General features: G+C 40.5%; 1 protein-coding gene across 5 annotated transcripts in view; it reads left to right on the top strand.

Moving 5' to 3' along the window:
• hdac9b (histone deacetylase 9b) overlaps window positions 1-12,437 on the top strand; it is a 38,048-nt gene extending 25,611 nt beyond the window's left edge. For 4 of the 5 annotated variants that reach the window (XM_085473594.1, XM_085473591.1, XM_085473592.1 and 1 more), the window contains 8 exons: window positions 168-298; window positions 397-518; window positions 4,806-4,937; window positions 5,244-5,359; window positions 6,813-6,935; window positions 7,685-7,862; window positions 7,975-8,189; window positions 10,382-12,437. In XM_085473594.1, the coding sequence (XP_085329720.1) occupies window positions 168-298; window positions 397-518; window positions 4,806-4,937; window positions 5,244-5,359; window positions 6,813-6,935; window positions 7,685-7,862; window positions 7,975-8,189; window positions 10,382-10,711 (1,347 nt within the window). In that variant the 3' untranslated portion in view covers window positions 10,712-12,437. The remainder of the gene's footprint in view (window positions 1-167; window positions 299-396; window positions 519-4,805; window positions 4,938-5,243; window positions 5,360-6,812; window positions 6,936-7,684; window positions 7,863-7,974; window positions 8,190-10,381) is intronic. The other variant, XM_085473590.1, reaches the window with a different exon arrangement.
• Window positions 12,438-21,902: the final 9,465 nt, after the last annotated feature.

Raw genomic sequence — 21,902 nt, 5'->3', positions numbered from 1 at the left:
CTAGTAAATATATTCTAAAAGGATTATAGAGAAGAGGGCAGATCTGAATCTCAGTTTTATGGTGAATGTGATATAGAAACAGATATCTGAAAGCAACAAGCATGGAATTATATGTTGTTAATCATAGCCCTAGGTTAACCCCAATCCCCTCCGTTCCGTGTGTTGGTCTCACAGGTGCAGTGGCTAGTACGGAAGTGAAGCAGAAACTCCAAGAGTTTCTGTTGAGCAAATCAGCTAAAGACTCTGCTAGCAATGGAGCTAATCATTCTTTCATTCAGCACCCAAAACTCTGGTATACGTAAGTGCTTTCCACTGATTTAGAGCCCGATAAAATGCCATGTTTGGGTCACACAGAAACATATATTACAGCTATTTGATTTATTCTTGTATTAACAGGTCCTCTCACCACACATCACTGGACCAAAGCTCTCCACCTCTGGGCGGCACATCGCCCACTTGCCAGTATACTCTGCCGTCGCCCGTAGAGAGCAAGGACGACTTCCCCTTGAGGAAGACAGGTTTGCTAATTTGCAAATGCAGACACCACTGAAATAAAAATGCAAATACATATGAATACTGTACATACATAAATATACAGCCATCTAATTTAACTATTTCAGTGTGCTTTCTTCTGCTAGTCATTTTATTACTTTCTAAAGATTAGGCTCATTGCGCCCACCCCCGTGTTTCCTCCAGGGCTCAACGCAAAACATGCGAAAGTTAACTTGTTTTTTTCTTTTTTTGTCTTCTTGATTCTTTTTTTGGATCATTTTAAAACATGATAGACAGACACGGGCACTGCAATTTTCACATGTTTTTCTTTCACAAGCATAGATCTGCTGTTTTTTTGTGCTAATATTAGCTTGCCAATATTAGCTTAACAAGGCCCACATTTTTCCCTATGTTATAATAATAAACCCAGTTCAAAGGCCTCTCTGAAGCTGATTAGCGGTAAATGAAAGAATTATGGCAGAATAATTTCTCCTGACTTACGGGCTTTAAAAACTATTTTAAAAAAACACAGGTTGTCACTAAAAAGCAGCTCAGGTTTGTTGGTTTAAAGTTTGAGGAGTTCCTGCAGCTCTTGGTTTGCAAAAGCATAAAAGCTTGCCAGGTTAAAAGCTTCATAATTTGGCAATGAGGTTATCAAATTATATTGTCTTCTTTTCCCTTCTGTGTCTCTTTTAATTACACTGGAAAACAGTTCTACTTGTTGAGTTATTTAACTACAGGCCTGTCGTGTTGTGCGTGTACACAATTTGGAGATCAGGAAGAAGAATTATACCTTATAAAATAAAGCCAGTTCATGTCAAGAGCAAATATTAGAAAGGTAAATGAAAGCTGTGTGAAATTTTATTTATATTGCATCTTGATCTCTGATGTGCGTTACCGTTTTGTGAAGTGGAGGAGGAATATCTCCTCTAAATATCTATTTATACTTTTGAGACGTACCTTTAGACAAAGACACGATGTAAGGGGTGCAACAAGTGGAAAATCATTTATCTAACACAACAGAGAGACTGTTTATGGCATTGTTTGCATTTCAGTGCAAGTACAGAAAGGCCCATTTAAACAAATAAAAGGGGGAAGGATAACAGTTCGTTCTCCCCGCTTCTCAGACACATTCGTGCATCCATTTATGGCTCAGTCGCTTGCACTGATAAATCTACTTCTAACCCTCTAACCCTTTGGATTCCTGGATCTATATGTGGTCATTTCCTGCTCAGGCCTTCCTCCCCCACTTCCTGCCTGTCTTCATTAAAGCCCTCTGAGAGCTTGGCACGCGAGGGGGATGCACAAAGGTAGTGTTGTTCCCCGAACCACCGGCTGTCACTGATAGCTGATTGGCAGGTGTTGCCGTCTTAGAACTGGCACTGGCAGGATGAACCTCGACAGGACTGTTTGTTTAAGCAAAGATAGCTCTCTCAAAACAAAGTGGAGAAGACTCGAGTGCACCGCGTTAGACTCCCCGCTGCTTCAGTCGGCCGGGCGGCTCAGCATCCTCTTTTACTCTTTGACTCTGAGGTTAACGATGAGGTTTGCGATGCATGTGCAGCGTTTATTTCACAAGCTCATAACTTGGTGATCAGTAGCTGTCTTTTCTCATATTCAAGTAAGCTTTTTGCATTTAATTCCTCACCCTTAAAAAAGGGAACCAAGTGCTTACCCTAAACAAATGTTGTGTTTTTTAGGAAAACCTTGAAACTAACTGAAATTTAGTAAATGAGTAACAGTGAACGAGTGCAAACCTGTTAGATTATTAGTCTCTAATTATGACCTCTGCTATTAGGTGCCCTGATAATAGTTGGTAAATCTTGCCTAAAAGTAAACAATAGTGTTAGTGTCATTGTCGCTATTTTACTCACTCAAGTAGTTTAAAGAATTTTACATGATTAACTTGTTTACTCGGTATATATCCTCTTTGTTTCAATTCCTGGTACTGCAACAGGCCGAGGGCACGCGATAGTCTGTGGCAAGAATAGTTGCAGCTTAGCAGTAAGAAGTGCAACACCCTCCCTAGTCTTGACCCAGTTACTAAATGTGTGCATTCAGCAGGTGCAGGAAAGATTTTCAAAAATAATCCTGCAAAGGTAAAACTGTAAAAAGCCCAAAGTAAAACAAAGTGAGGTTTGTGTGGAGCCTGTGTGCTAAGAATATAATCGGATTTTTGTATCTGAAAGATTTATTAAAAGAAATTAAGGTGCTGATCCTAAAAGATTGAACGTCTAAGGTGAAAAGGAATGCACCTTTGGCTAAAAAAAATGTTTCTGAAATAATGAGCACTATTATTTTTTTTTTCTGTTCAGCATTAATTAAAACAAGGATGCCCAAAACAATGCGTAGCTGGCCTCCTTATGTAGAGAACACACACCTTAGCTTTCCACTCAGCCATCTGTCCAGGTCCAATCTCTAATGGGTACAAGTGCTCACAGTGACAGCAGAGCTAAAGTTCTGATTAAGTGGCGATAACGTAAGGAGATTGATTTACGACCGCACAGTAATGTTGTCATTAACTGAGACGTCGGAACAGAAGTGACCCAGGTGCTCAGAGTTTATGCTTTTCCGCCGCCATCATTACCTCCTGTTGCACTGCGTATCCGGGCTTTTTTTTTCCATAGAGACCAGTGAGAAAGTGTTTGTTCACAAGCTGCTGTCTGGCGTTCCCGTGGCGACCAATTGGGATGCGTAGCTTGGTGGCAGCAGCGTGTAAAAATAGAAAGCAATCAAGGCAGCAGGGCGTGAAGCAAATTCATAAGACTCCCAACAGCGTTTTCTCTCCATTTATCTCTCCTGCCTCCTTTCTTCCTCCCTCGCTCTCTTTCATTCTACCTCACACCCACAGGATTAGAGGTCTGTGCCACGTATTAGGGAAGAGGGTTTTGCTGCTTTTGACAAAAGCCAGAAATAGCAGCATTTGGCCCACTCTCCTAGCTTTGCCCCCATCGCTTCTCCCTCTCCTCCTCCCCGCAGTGTTCCCTATGTAAAGTATATCTGTATATTGTACATGTCGGAAGGCCTGTTTAATTATTGATCCGCTAAATAATTGAAACAGGTTGGCTATTGTGTAACAGAGGGTTTACATAACTTTAGCACAGCTTTGTGCTCTGGCTTTCAGTCAAAAAATCAGCTTATCCATTCTGCTTATTTATTTATGTGTGAAGGTAGCTGCAGTTTTTCATTCCTAAAAGGTTGACGGGAAGTCTTTGCAAGACATAACTAACAGAGTCACGGTTCAGTGGTCGTAAAAGTGTTGCATCCATATAAGCGATGGTTACATGATTCAAAATGAATTCTTTTCTATGATTCATCCTCTGGTCCTTGTTTATCTCTTTCTTCGTCAAATGCGTCAAAGATATAGTTCTTCCAACAACCTTAATGATCATGTCATCAGTACTTATTTAAAGGGTCTATTTGTTTTTTGCTTCCCATTCTTAACATTTACCTCCAGTCTGTTTATCTATAGGCATTGATTTGCATGGCAAAAATTTATTCTCAGTTGCCAATTTTTGTCAAAAAATTTGTAGAAAAAGTCATCTCGGGTATCTTACAAAAGTTTGGTGATTATATTGAAGCATTATTAGAATAGCAGTCTTGGACCAGACCATTCCTGCTGAGTAAATTTGACCCACTTAAAAAGTGTTCAAATAAAATAAAATGAGCCAAAACGTCAACATTTGATCAACATATTTAATCCATAATAAAGAAAAATGGGAAAGTCTGAAAGCATTGTCTGTCATGAAGGATACTGGTGGTCAGCGCCGAGGGGGAAGTGCATTAATAATAAGTCTGGATCACTTGAGGCCAGGCTGTGTGTGAGTGAGGCTTTTTGGTAATGTGCTCTGATTGTGTATTTGGGTATCTCTGGTTCGCATTAGGAAGAGGAGAGTGTGGGGAGAGCCTCAAACATCTGCCATGTTTTTGTGTTAGTTTAACTGTTGCTACTGTATCAGACTGTGGTCACCAGGGCGGCAGGTAGCGGACTATTTCACTTAGAGCCTGTGTGTTGCTCAACCTAATTTAGTCCAGATGAGGTGGAAATGGGCCCAATCCTGACTCATTTAATTTATCTGAAACCTGCTTGGAAATTCTACGAAACTGAAGTTGTAACATGTCAGGGCATGACAACAATGCTTTTTTTTGGACATATTTATTTTTTGTTTTATGTTAGTCTTGTTATTTATTCTTTCATTGATACATTCCCTTACTGAGGCTGTATAAACACATCCTGTTTGAATACACTCACATGATAGCATAACTTATCTCCATACGATCCAGACTTACTGAAAAATGTCTTTTATTTTTAGCCTCCGAGCCCAACCTAAAGGTACGATCCAGACTGAAGCAGAAGGTGGCGGAGAGGAGAAGCAGCCCCATGCTAAAGAGGAGAGATGGAAACATCATGACTCCTTACAAAAAGAGGGCTTTGGAGCTAATGGGTGTGTAACATAACCGACTACGTGTTGAATTCCTTTTTTTCTGTTACGTGTGCAGACAATCTTCAATAGCTTATTATCACTTCTTAAAATATTATCTAAAAGCAACACAAGCATATGTTGTAGTATTATAATTACATGATGGCTATTGCACTTTGATGTAAAAAAATACCATTGTAATCAGGCAGCTGTGACCATACGCATTAAGCTGTCGTGAGGCTTACAGCTGTTTTGCTAAGCCTCAGTGCATGTGTGTTGTGTGCAGAGTGTGAGCACGCATACTGCGTCTAACTCCTTGATGTTTTGTAGATTCTACGCCCACTAACAGTGCCCCTGGCTCTGGCCCCAGCTCTCCCATAGGGGCTTCAAGTGCCTTGGGGGCTGAAAATGGACCCTCCTCTCTGCCTACTACCACAAAAACGGAGGTATGTTTATAAATCATATGCACTGCAACTGTTGTGCCAAAAAAATAAAGCAGCAGGGTCTAAATTCTTAAGCGTTTCTGCAGGCATATCATTTGAATAGCAAAAAATAATCATTTAAAGTCAGGGCACTAAACGGCTCTCTGCCCTTCTGCTTGCAGCTATAAAAACAGCCAGTTGTCCCTCCGTCTGTTACACTTCAGTGAAAATGGCTCCCTACACTGACATTAAATGGGCACAGCTCGACCCACATGCTGATTGCCCATGTTTTCTTTTATAAAGATGGCACTATGTAGGAAAATAAATTTAGCCCGTCTTAAAATGCTAAGCGTAAAAGCAGCTAAGTGTACATCTTTTTTCTATCAAACATTTTTTTTTCTTTCCAGATGTACTTTAGAATTCGTTTTATGCTTTGCAAAGTAAGAAAATCTGTAGTTTGACTGCAAGGCTGCTGTTGGCTTGTCGTTGTGTTCCTGTCACCGGCCTGGCTGCATTCCTATACTGATTTGTTCTGAGGCGTTTCCCAATAGATTCATGGCTGAGTTACTGACCAGAGCTCCCCTCAGATTGAGTTCACAAAGCAGGCCATTATAAAGTGTGGCAGATATGACACATCTCTGAACAATCTTAACAGAGCAGCTGTGTTTTGCTTAACCATCACTGTTTACTCTCCCTGGGACCTCCAGTGACACAGAGAAGGGAGAGACGCCCTGACATCGGGCTGAAGGTTGGGGCTTAGGGAGACAGTCAAACTGTGGATTTTAATTGATATCCCAGGCACTGGTAGCCAAAGACACCCAGATGCTAACAACATAAACACACAGGACTGCTATTGTATCGGCCCTAGCCGGGGCTCTCATGCGAGACACCGGTGGACTGCGGGGCTGCTCATGGACCTCATGCCTGTTGCAAAAGCAAGGCGTGTTTGTGCACCGTTACATTAGGTATCCTTTTTCAGAGGGAACAGGTCCCTTGGGTCAAATACGGGCCGGATATCCACATACAGGTCACTGAGTACTGGTAGGGGTTGGAAGGATAAACATGGCTGTTCCAAAACCACATGCTGGTCCACTGCTCAGCTGGGTACAGGAAGTATGCCCCATTGCTGATGTTCTCAGAGAGAGTAGCTTGAGGGTGGGGACTGGGGAGTAGGAACAGGCAGAGGGCTGGCTAGGGACTGAGGAGCTGAGGATAAAACGGTAGATTTAGAGGTTTGCATTGCTTTATAATAGCATACCATCTTCAGTGGTGCCATTATTTTCCTAAACGCCAAACATTAAAACTCATACCTCTTTGTTTGCAGTGAGGAGGGCTGTTATTTATCATAGGTCATTATGGTCATGGCTGTGCTCATGTTGGCTTGTGAAACTGTGCTCAGCTGGATTCCTAAATCTGCAACCTCCTGTTAAATTTTGTCTCTTTCTCTCTTTTGCTTTATTCCACATGTTTGATGTAGAGATGGCCTTCCCAGCCAAGACTGTTCCGACCAGAGGGCTCTGTCCCCATGCTGAGCTTATACACATCTCCCTCTTTACCCAACATCTCCTTGGGGCTTTCTACTGCATCCTCGCCAATTAGTGTGAGTACCACTTTTGCACACTTACTCGTACAAGAAATCTTTCTGCATACACCAGTGTAGCCATTTAGTCAGCGTCAACGTTTCAACTCGCTCTGTAGGTTGTAAAACCTGCCATCAGTGACTGTCTGGGTGCACAGGTCACTGACCTGCGGCCCCAAATGATTTTATCGACCTTAGATAAACATTGTTCTGGGTCAGGCGTGCTCTTATCCTCCCCTGTTACCTCATTTATCACAGCTTTTAAAAAAGTCCAAGTCCACTCAAGTGCAGCTCCTGATAGCACAACACGTGATATATCATCTTTTAGTTCTCTGGCACATTCCACAGCGGTCTGTGCATCAGCTTCTTCTAACCATCAATGGTCCGATTTCACCCTTAGCTTTACTCATATATGCAACAAGAGCAATTTTCATTCATAAAAAAAAGCTATTATTGAAGTAGACGTGTTAAAGAAATGGTCTTAATAATAACATATACTTCATTGATCCCCGTGGGGAAATTACTCTCTCTGCATTTGACCCATTCACTCAGTGAAGCAGTGGGCAGCCAATAAGCAGGCGCACCAGGGAGCAGTGTGTAGGGACGGTACCTTGCTCAGAGGTACCTCAGGGGAGCCGTTCAGTGGATTAGAACCCCCAACCTTTCGATCATGACGGCGGCCACTCTATCCCTGCCACTAACTCACAGTTTTAGAGATTCACTTCTGTTTCCCTAAGATTTACAACTTTTTATCTTTACTCTTCTATCAGGCTGCTATGGGGTTGAAAGACAGATCAACAGAAATCAAGCACGGGCTGCCTGGGCACCTGCTGGGCCCTGTGCCCCTTCAGACAGGCCTGGAGTCTAAGGTGAGCCCCAGCCACCAGGCTCTCCTCCAACACCTCCTCCAGAAGGAGCAAATGAGGCAGCAGAAGATACTCTCCTCTGGTAAGATTGTGCCAAGTATATTATTTTACACATTGTACAACTTTATTACGTCATTTATATGTCATGAATTTGGGAGAAACTTAATAAGAGATTTTGTTTTTCTTTTGACAAGGCCAAGGCTCCATGTCATCACACTCTCAGTCCCCCCTGGCCATGAAGGATCGTCCCTCCAGCACTCGGCCAAAACTACCAAAACACCGGCCCTTGAACAGAACCCAGTCAGCACCGCTGCCTCAGAACACACTGGCTCAACTTGTCATCCAGCAGCAACACCAGCACTTCCTGGAGAAACAGAAACAATACCAGCAGCAGGTCCATATAAATAAGGTACAGTGCTAGTCATCAATATTAATGCGCACGGAAGGATTTTGACTTTCAAATATCTTTTCACAGCATTTTGTATTCCTGTTTGGGCCTCACAGGGTCTTGTTTTACTGCAGGGAGTCTGATTTAATCATTTTGAGCACACAAATGCTCCTCTATTTTTAGCCTTTTGTAAAAGCATCCGTGGCCGCTCAAGTTTACTGACCTGGGCCGTTGCCTGTTCTTCCCTGAAGTCCTTGTGTTATTTCTGCAAGGCCAGGACCTTTTGCCTGACTTCAAATGGGGAAGAAATCCTTCCCCTGCACTAATTTTGTTATCATAACTTAAGGCATCAGTGCTGTTCACATGCTAACTCTGTGAAATTCAATTCATCTTAGATCAAATGAAGAAAAAAAGTGCCCAGAATGCATTTTGTTCCTTTGTGGCAATATTTGTGTTTCTGCGAGCTGGCCGAGGCGACCTCCCAATACACTGAGTCTAATTATGCTGCTGAGGGACGTGTGCGAGGTGGCAGACACTGTGAAAGGCTGCATTGTGTGAGCTCTCATACTGATGTGTCCCAACACTCAGCCCTGCTAGAGCCATGGGAACCATAGAACAGCTTAAACCTTGAAATAATAAAAAGCACAAAGCTCCACAAGCTGGATTTTGGTGGTGCAGTACAGACGCACAACTTTAACAGTTTTTGTAACAAAACATGTGCCTGAAAGCCAAAAATTTGTTTTAAAATCATATTATCATCTTATTAAGTATTCTGTGAATCTGATTCTATTGGGAGGTTTGGAAGAATAGGGACATATTGTGTAGCAAAACGTGAACAGGTTTGGCTCTGATCACTCAGGCCAATGAGATCGCAAATAAAGCCTCTTTAAGTGGAGGTTATAAATGGCCTCTAATCAGGGATGAGCCCTCAGTGTTTATTGAGAGGGATCTCTGAAACATTGCCCTAATTAATTTCCTAGCAGAGGCTTGTCTACAGCTGCTTTGAAACATCCTTTAGTGCCAGCAACAGTAGGGGGCACTAATGGAAATTTAAAAGCGCTTAGGGATCTTAGGAAGGGGCATGAACTCTGATTACTAGTGCCAAGCTAAGGAGGCTAATTCCTGTAGCTGAAAGGGTATTTATATACGGATTCTGTAGGCTGTAATGTTATTTGTTACCAGCCATTTAGAGGGAAACACTTTCCTGTCTGTTTCTGGAGCCCCCCTGTGGTCAAATAATCATATTATGGCACTGTTAGCTGCCATTGAGCAAAGCCCCAAGACACAAGTATGGAGAATTGTAGCTGTGATTGGTGAAAGAACATTTGTAATGGGAGTATGAAAAAGAAGAAGAAGTGCTATGCTAAATAAATAATCCAGGTTGAGAGTGTAATATGATGTGCTCACAGATGCCAGTAGAGAGGATGCTGCAGGGAGAATGTTGTCTTATGTTTTCTCTTCTCCCTGCAGCAGAACTGTGCAGAATATAAACTATTTTTTAAAGAATAAAACATGATTTGCAGTTGGCAAGACCTTTTTACGTGTTAGGCTTTATATTATAATGCAACTAAGTGACACTAATCCCCTTTAATGGTCCAGTCACTGCTACAGAATATTTATTTATGCACATAAAAGGCAGGAATAATGGCTAATCTACCCGCAACCCTCCTAAATGCATCAGTCAGAAACATTTCATTCATAGCTGGCCTTACATTAAACAGATATTGGTGTTTGATTGCGCTTGTCAAAAGAAATACAGAAGTTAGTTTTCTATTATTCCAAATAATGTACATGTCAGGGTCCTTTCCAGCTCTAAAGTGTTTCTTTTTTGATCCAGTGTAAGAAAAACATATTTTTGTTGCAATACATGATGTAGAACCATGAAATACTTGAAAGACATTGTGTGTTTTATTTTAGTTTTTGTAGTTTTAAAATGGGGAATGACGTAGTTACAGGGACTGTGAAGTGTTTGCTTTATTTGATTACCAAATAATGACTGAGGTTTTTTTTTTTTTTTTGCATGTCTTATTATTATTATGACTATAAATAGACTTATGAGGACAATACCTTTGTTTTTAAAAGCTGCAATTCTGGTTATAAAGCCAGAAACCTCAAGTTCGAGTTATTTTTGCTTTTCTCTCATTGAAGATTGATTTTTGGCGACCGTTGACTGTGGGATAGCACCGTTAATATTAAGGCAATATGTTTTGCAGCTGTTGTCCAAGTCCATTGAGCAGTTACGTCAGCCCAGCGCACACCTGCAGGAATCAGAGGAAGAGCAGGAGGAGCAGCACAGAGAGGAAGTAGAGGGCATGCAGGAGGACAGGCTGCCCCCTGGAGGTGTTATCCGGAAGCACACGCTCAGCAGTAGCAGCAGCGGCTCGAGCAGCGAGCTCCCAGACACTCACTACGGGGTCATCAAGGTCAAAGAGGAGCCAGCTGATAGTGAGGATGAGGCTCTGACCAATCAGAGCTTAGAGTCAGAGCAGAGCACCTATCTCCACCAGGTCAAAGGGAGACTGGTGATAAGAGCCATGATCTGAGAGGGGAAGAGGATGAGATCACACACTTGCAACATTCGCAAATAAAGAAGTCTTTAAAAAGATGCACATCTGCAGACAACACATGCACACATACATACGCACACACACGCACGTGCACACAGCAGCTATTGCACAGTAGGCCAGCTCTCCTTGTCATGACATATGACCCCTTTTCACTCAGCTGCAGCCTCACTCGTCCTACACTCTTAAAACTCTCCATTTGTGATTTTTTTGTGCAGTGATCTCTGTAAAATATGTACGTTTCACTTGTGTAAATATGAAAAAAAAAAAAAAAATTAGACCGTTGTTTTTAAGAGCTGCTTTGGTCTTTTTGAGTCTGCTCAGCCGGCAAAACGTTGTGTGTACATATCCTGTGGATTCGGCATCAAAATGATTTCTAGAGGGAAGTTTGAGCAGGTGTACAGCTTTAAAGAGCCACCTTTTGTTCCCATTGTGTATTTTTTTGTTGTTTTTCTTTTGTTGTTTTTTGGATAAAATATTTGAATTCTCTGCTATCCACTCCATCATTGTGTAAGTCAGTAAGTCCTCACAGTACATACCGCATTGTTCTCGAAAATCTGTGATGATGTTCCATGTTAAATGGTCTCAGACCTGAAATAATAAACATCTGTCTTAGAAAGAATGTACACTTAAATCCTAAGGAGGACGCTCCCTTGGGTTGGCTTTTGTGCTGGGAGTGATATTGCCACTGCTCACATTGCAATTTGAAGGATAAAGCACTGTAGCCCTTATTGGGTGTGCAGACACATCCCGAGTCTCCATGTCTCTTACTCTCTTAGCAGTACCAGAGCCGGGGTTCTGTGTTAAGCTGAGCTCTCCTCCCTCCGTCTCTCCTCTGGGTCCAAATCAAAGCTCGGCCCAGTTCCTGCCCAGCTTTCAGCAGAGGAGTCAGACAGAGAGAACGAGAGAGAGAGAGGGCCGGGCAGGAAATGCCTTCTAGAAGCCAGGAGTTGGAGTGATTCATGTGTGCAGGAATGTTGAGAGAGGAGGACCTAGGGTTGGAGGAGTCCAAGGGGCCAGGTTTAAGAATTGATTTACTGTCAAAGCGAATTACAAAGTGAGTGGGGATATGGTTAAGGGAGTCCTTTTTAAAGGGAATCGCTTCCTCTGTATTCCCCTGTGGCATGCTTACCTCAACATGCAGGTTTGATGTTACTTCAATAAAAAAAAAAATCTAATTAAAAAAAAACAAAACAAAAAAACTGGACGGGACCTCGCTTCTCCGTTATTTTTTGTGAACCCGTTTCCCCCGAAGTGCCCATTGCGACATGTATAGTCTGTCTTAAGGTGATCAATCAGTTGTATTGCATAGCTGTGAACCTTCCTGTTTCATTTATGCTGTCGGCTAAATGTTTTAAAAAAACAAAACAAAAACAAAAAACCATGAATAAAAACTAAAAGAGGTAGTGTAAGGTTCTGTGTTTGGATTCATGTGAAATCAAAACTGTCTGTCTTATACTGTACATTCAGATTGTCCAGTTTTAATGTTTTTAGTGTAAGTAAACACAATCAGAACAATGTGAGTCTTGTTCTCTTGCTCCTTTGATTTGGTTGTAATGAGAACTCCTTTGCTGCCAGTGTGTGGAGGTGGGGAGGTGCGGGGGTCCTGTGGTCTGTTCATAGCAGTTTGCATTTCTTCTCTTTGTTGCCTTGCGTGATAAACCTTTCTTTTTTTAAAAAAAAAATAAAGTTAATTTACCTCTGACTTTTTTTGTATTTTTTCTGATGAAAAGTGAAAGTAGAAAACATCATAAAAAAAGCCCCCAAAGCATATCCACAAACACTTAAGGTTTTTAATCATTTTGAAATTAACATCACAAACAGGTTTCCTAAATCATTAGCCAAGCTTGCTTTTCCCACACTACGGTCGTATTGCCCAGCCTTATATTGCAAGGAGATCTACTTTTTAAAGGGAGCTTAAGGGACTTTCAAAACATTTCTTTGATGTGAGCAAGCGAGGCTTCTTGTTGCGGTATTAGAACAGTCAAGATAAGGTGAGCTCAGAGCAGGTGATATATGACTTGCGTGAATACTTTTCAAACCAAGCTTAAGCAATTTCACAGCAGGCTTAGTTCATGGGCCTGACCTGATATGCTATACACGCAATGATGAGACCAGAAAACTTCAGTCACAGTCTAATGTTGCTCTCTGCAAAAATGCTACTCTGGGAACTTTCAAGTGACAGAAGCAGGAAGGCCTGTTTTTGGCGGTTTCATCTAAATAACAGATTTAAGAAAATGAATGATATAAAACAACAAATTTTACCCAACCTTTTCTTCTTCTTTTTTTTTAAATGAAACTTTCATAAGAGCTCCTGGAGCATTTTCACAAAGGTGTAGAGTTACTTCAAATTAGGAAGCATTTGAGTTAAATTAGACACTGACTCTTTCTTAAGTAGATTCCATCTGTCTTGGGCTTCAGGCTCTCGTGATTTTAAATGAGCTGTTACAAAGGGAGAAAAAATAACGAAGCCCAAATCCATCTGCGCTGCCCCTCCCCAGCTGCAGACAGGGCCAGTTGTAAAAGCAAACAAGCATTTTTAAAGGTGTAAGGAAGTAAGAACGACAAAACTCTACCTATTTTCTCTAAATGGAATAAACTCTAAGTTAGCCCTGTATTTTATCACCAACTGTGCTATTTCAGAAAAAAATATTTGGATTGAGTGTGCACATACATATAAGAATGTGCGATAGTGGTGGTAATGATGACTTTGTGGAGTCATAAATTTTAAGGCAGAAAAGCAACAGAAAAACACATTCTTAGCTCCCCAAAATCAGCCAAATCATGAAATACTGTTCAGAGGCACTTGAGTAAAAATGGCAGAGACTAAAAAGCACTCCAAACACTCAACTGCTGAGAACCCTCAAAAACCAGGGTTTATATACAAGGACTGCAAGCCATAACTGGAACGACATTAATCAGAGGGGTTTTTTTGCGCAGAAGTTTCCTTATTGAGAAAATAAACATGTCTCCTTACAAGTAAAACATATTGAAGTTAAAATGATTTCTGATTAACACCAAGAATACAAAGTGGACGCAACTAATGAATGAAATGAAAGACTAGAAGAAAACCAAAAAACTCAGACCCATAAATAGAATTTGGATGGGTTAACCTGTGAAACTGTAAAACTCTGACTCATAGCTGAGAGAGCTACTGAACACATCAAGGCTGTCAGATAGATAGATAGATAGATAGATAGATAGATAGATAGATAGATAGATAGATAGATAGATAGATAGATAGAAAGACAGACAGACAGACAGACAGACAGACAGAGCTGGTATAATTGTGGTTTGATGTTTGACTGGCACAGTAGGGTTTTCAGTTAGAGGAGCCCATTTCAGAAGCCTGCTTTCTCCATTCCAGAAGGAGTTTTCATGTGCATTTGGGATCATTGTCCTGTTGGAATACCCAATCATCTAGCTGTTAAGTTGAACAAATTTTGTTGACTTTCAAGTTAAAAGACATTTTAGAACCTTTAGCACCACCTATTAAAAGATTTAAGTGAGTGTTTGTGTATATTTGAGCCAAATTTTGGTTTGATTGAAGAAAATCCATTCTTTGCACCCAGTTCTTGTTTTTTAAAGTCATTAAAGATGTATGGAGTACAACCATTCCACCCTTAAATGTGCAATGCTATAATCTGACATATTTGATGTCTACTACTTTAACAGTGCAGAATTTGGATCTTAATAGCAGCAGAGATGTCGTGTTGAGCACTTCACAGTCTGCTTGGGGAAAAAAAGTGGTAAGCACCACAGGACAAAATGTCTACAACTTACGAATGACAAATCTTTGATATTTTCTGATTCATCTCTTAGTCTTCTGATTCATCACTTGCATAATGACCCTGATGTTCATCAAAAACCTGCCTTATCCAGAAAATAACCAGATATTTCTTATTGGTAACCATGTGTTCCCTCGCAGTGTCTCTGTACCTGCAGAGAACATTTATTGGGCATCTCTGGAATTTAAACTGTCTCCTGATTTTTTGAGGTGAGACTTTCAGACCTAATGACGTGGTGCAAAATGTAATGTTTTCATCATGTAAACCAGAAAGGTCAGTGTGTGAAATAAAACGACAGAGAGAGGCTGTGAAATAAGGGCACCTATAGCTGATATGTAACAGAGAGTGGGGAGATTTGACTTCTATGACATTCCAGGAGCATTATAAAAAGGGTTATGAATATATAAGAATACTCCACAGTAATCAAAACTCACATAACAACCAGTGTTGCCCATAAACATGGCTATACTTCAGGATGTAAGTAATCTTGTTGAGGTGCTCAAAGTGATACTCACAGAGATGGACTTGCTAATCAGGAGTCAGCTTGAGGTTGAAAAACATATAATGGAATTATAAAGAATATAATGAACCCACTGAATGTCTGCTTTAGCAGTACTGATGATGAAAAACATAAAGTAAAAATAACTGTCAGTATTTCAGGAGCCTGTTGAGAAATGACATGGCATCCCACTCATGCTCTCAAGTAACTGCTTTGTACTGCTGAAGATACAGTCAGATTTTCCTGCATTAAAGATTCAGGTTACCTCACATGCAAAGACTAATGACAAGAACTTTTAGAGGAAAACACTAATGGTAATAGAGTTAAACTGCTTCAGTAGTGACCCTAAATTCACCTGCCAGCCCTGGTCATTCTGACCCAGCAAAACCCAAAGTTTCCCAGTTAACACAGAACAGCTGTGGAAAACTTTTTGTGGCTTCATTCAATCAGGATTGAACAGATCCCGTGCATGGCTTTGCTCGGCTAGAGTAAGAAAGAGAAACATGCATTTGTGTTTTCTCCAGCCAGTCTTTCTAGACCCCTTTCATCAGGTCACAAATCTTAAAATGAAGTGCTTCAACAATCTGGGTCCACAGCAGGGTTTTTGTGAAAATCCAGTGATGTTGCTTGAAGGTAAAAGGAATTAAAACAGGCTGATTTTGACCAAAAATTGTACTTTTTTTAAATTCAATGAATAATTTTACTCTTAGTTGAGGTATGTAGGGATCAGCTAACTCACACTGACGCATACTTGGCATCATTATATGTGCCTTTAGGCTCCTTTGAGAGTCAAATGCCAGAGAACACACATCATTTATTTCTTTATGTATTTGTATCCTGTAATAAGACATTTAATAGGCTAGTTTCCCCCCATGTGTGGATTCATGTAGACGTGGCTACACTATTTAAAATACAACAAAACTGCAATGAAGGACTTGTTTGATGCTAACAAATTTATTCAGTTTAAACTGTGACCATTTTGCTTATGTTAGAGTTTGACATGACATTTGCCTCCTAAGTTGAGACAAATGAGGAAGTCATTTGTGGGACAAACTTGTAATTCTTTAAGCCTTGCCCACCAAAGTTGAGGATGAAAGGGAGCTAAAACAACACAAAGAGGGAAATTTCCAGCTTTCCTTTGTGTCTGTCAAGATTTGTGCAAGTCTGCCATGCAGTAGTGGTGTTTTCCTTTCCATGTGCTGCTAACCATGTTCGAGGTGTAGGGCAGCGCAGGTTGGCAGCAAATGAAGGGGCTGTTAAGTGCGCTGGTGTGAAAAACAAAGGACACAAAAAGTAAGATGTCAGATTTGTGCCCAGTACACTCTTTTACTGTTGGATCATCTGTGGTTTGTAATGTCTGTGAGGCCTTCATTTCTTTCTCTGGTGGCATGTACGCTGTCATTTAGTGTTTAGTTTAACATTAAACTGCAGTTCAGTGGAAAATAAAGCTTCATTTGTTCATTCTATCTTGATAAAATTGTGAGTTTTCCCATTAAATAAAAGTTTTCCAAAAACATCCCACAGAATTTCTTCTCCTGCCCACTGAGTTAAAGCACTGACGTCCCAACGCAGATAGCATTTATATTACTGCTATTTGCTGTGACTGGTGTCATCCATACTGTTATCATAGCCTTTCAAGGATTAATATCCTTTTCAAGTTTAATGAGATAAGAGACCTGAGGGAGTTTTCCCCCTGCTATGTTCAAAGACCATCCAGCTTTAGTAACTGCTTTATCTCAGCCACTGATTGACCTTTCTGATAGGTGATACTGAGGAACCACAGTGGCCAAAGGAAGTGGCCTCTCCACTTAGGGGATGGGGGGGGGGACTGGCAAATCTGGGCTCTCCTGTCTTTTAGAATCCCATCATTGGGGCTCGGTGTCCCCGGGATGCCGACTCTTCTCTTTGATTTCAGCGACCAGGCACTTTTACGTGCCTTCCTCCCTCACATTGTAGAATCCAGAGACTGTAAAGCAAGCCTGCCGTTCTCCAGCTAGTTGGATGGGACGTGTTTGTAAGCGTTGCCTGAATGCACCGCCAGGCAAAATGACACCCCGAGGGCTTGTAAACTTGAGATTTCTTCTCTAAGCGTATGCCAAGAGACCCCTTTCAGTTTCAGCCCAGACCTTCTAATATATTGCTGTTTGTGGCTTGTGACCATGAAGCAATGGGATTTTCCTTATGATCCATACAGTATGGCAAGGACATATATTAACTAGAGACACAATCAGGAAAAAAATAATAATGAGCTGGGTGAAACATAACATGAAACGTCAGACTTCAAAAAAAGCTCTTGATTCATAAAAATGTTAACTTCTAAATAACAATTATAGAATTAATAAATAAATCATTCAGCAAATGAAGGGCATTACCAATCCTGTGGTTCATGCTTCACCATATTCCAAGGCCAAACAAGAGCTGCTCTGGCTAAAGATTTTTTTTTCCAAGCAGGGTTTAAGGGCTCTCTCATTATCACTATATACTGAGAGAGTAAAATGAGGGCCCCAGAAAAGGTCCCGCGGGGCATCTGCGTGTGAGGGAGTTGATTGTCCTTCACGCTGCACACTATATCACAGACTAATCTCCAAGGGAAACATCTGTGCGTGAATCGAGGCACGTGTTGGTGCAACTGAGTAGAGCTTTGGAGAAAGTGGGAAAAGCAGGGCCTCAAGCTCCATTAATGTTGCTGCTGCCATGTTCGCTCATCTGTGCACTTTCCAAATAATGTCATCCCTCAAACACACTGAAAAGTACCTGGTATGTGCCGTGGATTTATAGGTGTGATGTGTTATACTTTCTAAAGGTACAAATGGGTTATATATATATATATTTTTTTCTTCTTTCTTTTACTAAATTTAAAAATAACATTTAAAACAAAAACAATGATGTAGTGGAAGCAATTAAAAGAAAAGTTCTCCTTCAAATGTTTATGAATGACAACACGTTGCCATACCCGTTGCCATAGCAGATTCCGTGCTCACAAAAATGAGCTATGGAAGTTAACACGGGATCCGACTTGCCTGTTTTCAGCCACATTTAAATGTCTTTCATCAGCGATAACCAATCCTCAAAGGCTACACGATGTGGGTGAAAACTGCAGAAACAGCAAGTTGAATGTAGTGTTTACAAAAAAACTGTACAAGTCTTTCAATCTTCTTTAGGTTGTTTATGACCTCATTGTTGTTTTAGCTTTAGAGTCTGTTACTGAAAGCATGGATTGATGCATGGCATTCATCTGGGTTCCGTTCTTCTCGAAGAAAAATCAAACTGAGGCCGCCTTGTATTTAAATTATGCTTTTGTCTGGCACAAGTTGTTTGTCTTCGCTGTGTGAAACCACTGTGGTATCCTGGGGGACCATGAGCAGTTTGAAGTAAATGTTTCTGGACAATATATGAGCTCTAAAAAAGTTTTAGAAGTCGGCGTGCTCTTAACGTGCCCCAGAGAGTCGCTGTATACACATAATTCATAATGAGGAATGAAATACACATTTTCATCTTGTGTGACTGGTCTGGGTAGAAGCCAGACTGTGAAACAGCACTGTGACACATCCACGGTGCTACATCACAGTTTCAGCAGAACACCACAGCGTAGGGATGTTGTTGAGCGAACATAACACGCTCCTAATGCAATATAAGAACGTGTTATCCAACCAGACGGGAATCTGTGCCCACGCTGGTCGTCAGAGTCGTGACAGAGTATTTCTTTTTGACAAAGTGGGAAATTGCCTTTGACATGATGGGATCATGTGATTTAGATGCATAGGATGCCACAAATTATGGTACAGTAAAGTTAATGGCAGCTCGACTCATGTTTTGAAGCTCAGCTGGCACTGCCACCTCATATGGTCTGGTGTTAATCTGCCATGAACAAGCCTGCATTATGCCAGCAGTGTAGTAGAAGTGAGTGGGAAACAGGTGGCCTTGGCTTTCTCTCATTCCTGTTCTGAGGCAGGCTTCTGGACACGAAGTTGGACAGCTTGTAGTCTTTTAGGGAAATTGCTCCCAAGCCACTTTATTAGTAAGTGAAAATAAACCTCAAATATTACACAAGTGTTTACGTATGTGCATTTGTGCAATTCATGAATTTTCATTTTCAGTCACTGGGATGAAAGGAGCTGTTTGACATTTTGGGGAATGAGTTTATTTGCTCTCTTGTTGTGCGTTCGATGAGAAAATTAAAACATATATGTGTCTCTACAACTGTAGCAGAAATTTATAACCAATTAGTGCAGGCCCGTAATGAGCTAGAAGTTTCTACTGCTTTGATATAAAATACCGGAAATAGCCATAAGCTCTGAATCCATCATGAGCTTTCATGTTACATTTGACCAAACTAACAGCCGTGTGTAGAAATGGATGATTTTTTTTAGCCTTCCAGATCCATAAAAAGTTCTATTTGATTTAATTAGCTTGCTATATGTAGTGCACTGTTTAGTGGCTGTTTCCCCTCTGATTTTAGTGCGGATGTGTGTACATGCTACTCAGAACCATAGACTGTATATAAAAGATGGACTGAGCCACTGTGGTATCATGCATTGGTTCTTGACTCCACATTTTAAAGCGTGTTTTTTATTTATTAAGTTATTTTCAGAGCAAGTAGTAACCAGTATGTTGCTGTTAAAGGAACTGCAATTGTTGTCACTTTATTTTCCAACCCTGGATTTTACTGCCGATTCAGAACCTTCACTTGTATATTAGAGTCCAGGCACTGATTTATGTAGTAATGGAGTTTTGAAGCATTACCTAAACTAACTTTGATTTAAATGGTCACCAGACAATGAAAAAAGCATGCACTGAACAATCTCATTAAGAAGTAAACAAATAAAAATTGTAAAAAAGTTTTTTTTAAAAAGTGAAAAAGAATATTGATGACTTGATGACAAGTTTTCCCCAGAGGTTGGATATTTCTTTGATTTCTCTCTTGAATACTTCAGAATTTTCTGTACTTATTGTGGGTTATTTTATTTTTTCAATGTGCACCTTTATTCCTTAAATGAAGGCGCACATTTAGAGGGCAGAACAAAAGGCAAAAACAGACAAACACATCCCTCAGTGCAACAGGCAGTTAGCTCAGCAAAGGGAATGTTAATTAAATCTGCGTAAATTAAATCTTTGCATTAAGCTTCATAATTAGCAGTTGGCATGTTCATTCCCAGGACAAATTTAGCAGTAACAGTTCTTCTGTAAGAATTTTGTAATAAGTGCCTTTCCAAAAATAAGTATTTCTTTGGGTTAAGCAGGCTATGTTTCCTAAAGTTTGAAACTTTTATGCTCTTGTGGGAGAATGTAGCAGCATTTAGTGATTAAAACAAGCTAAACATCTATTGCACTGACTAAAAGATGCCCTATTACAATACATTTTCAACAGTTCTGTAAATAAATTAGTAAATAGTGTAAATAGCATGTGTAATGCATCAAAAGAGAATAGAAGTATTACAGTATATAAATTACGCCATATATGCATGAAAGAAAACGGGCTGTCTGCTTTGAACACCCATCGTATCTTCAAAAGACCTTGTTCACTGTTATCACTTAAATCTTGGCGGCAGCACAAAGTGTAATTTCATGGATTTGAAGAAATTGATAGCAGATTGTCTGCAAGTCTGTCTCTAGCATGAGAGGATATGTCATGGCACACTAAAATATTCTGTTTTCTCTACTAAGTGGTAAAAGAAAAATCAGAAATCTCACTTTCTCCGTTATAATATTAAGATGATGGGCTGCTGTGTAGGATTTTAGGCATAAACCGATTGTGTTTAGTTAAAAACCCACATGAGAGAACTCTTCAGAAATGCTAAAAAACAATAAGTTATTACAAAAACCAGCAGTCATACAATCCTAACTTTTGCACAGGTAGTACTTAGTATGTGCTGTAGCTCTGGTTTTTCACACTAATGGACACAGTCAGGTGTCAGTCAACAATTCCCAGACAGCCCAGGGAATCATGGCAACTCCAGTCCTCTGGTGCTGTGCTTGGATTAAGATGAGAGAGCATGGGGAGAAAGAAGGAGGTCTGCTTTCCATAAAGTTCTGGTATCCTGTGAGGCAGCTTCACTTCATAATCATAAATTGTCTAGATGGAAATTGGGGAGGGGGGTGTTCATCGAATCCCCACATAACAGGGAAGTTTCAAAATCAAAAGATGGCCTGGCATCTCTCATGACAGTTTAATATCAAAAGACACACACAAAAAAAAAATATCAAAAGATTTTTTTTGAGACTTCAAGGTTTGTGTTTTTCTTTTATTTGAAGATTTGGTACAAGGGAAGGTAGCTACGGAGTGTTTGCATGTCCACAACATGTGTTTACAAAAAAACAACTTTTGGTGATGTTGGTATACCATAAATGTCTTCTCTTTTCCTCACTCTCTCTTTTTCATGGGTATATATATATATATATATATATATATATATATATATATATATATATATATATATATATATATATATATATATATATTTGGCCATCATCTGACAGACCCTGCTCCTTCATCTTTCTGCTGGATGCTTTTGAGGACTAAGGTCCCTGGCTTCTCCCTGGCTTGTGCTCTGGCCAGCTCCAGCCCATGCGTGTAATGCTGTTTGTAATGAGAAATCTAAACAGGGAACAGCACTGAGGCATGACAGGAATTTGTTTCCATTGGAAGGAGCTTCTTGACAGAAAAAAAAGACAGAAGAAAGAAAAAAGTAAGAGGAGGCAGAGATGTGTCCAGAAGGAGCGCTCACTTGGACTAGAGCGGAAGACTAATGTTATTGTACATTGGCTGTCACTCTGCCAGCCCTCCCTCAACTATTGGTTCCTGGTGTCCTTACTAGGCCCCCTCCCCTGCCCTCTGTATGTTTTCTCAGGTGGACGGTGACACAGTTCTGAATGAGCCCCAGTC

This window comes from Copadichromis virginalis, linkage group LG11 (genome assembly GCF_057382275.1).
Source record: "Copadichromis virginalis isolate Kocher_CV1m ecotype Utaka linkage group LG11, C_Virginalis_male_GT1.1, whole genome shotgun sequence".
NCBI classification, from domain to species: Eukaryota; Metazoa; Chordata; class Actinopteri; order Cichliformes; family Cichlidae; genus Copadichromis; species Copadichromis virginalis.
This window is presented reverse-complemented; position numbering and strand designations above follow the sequence as displayed.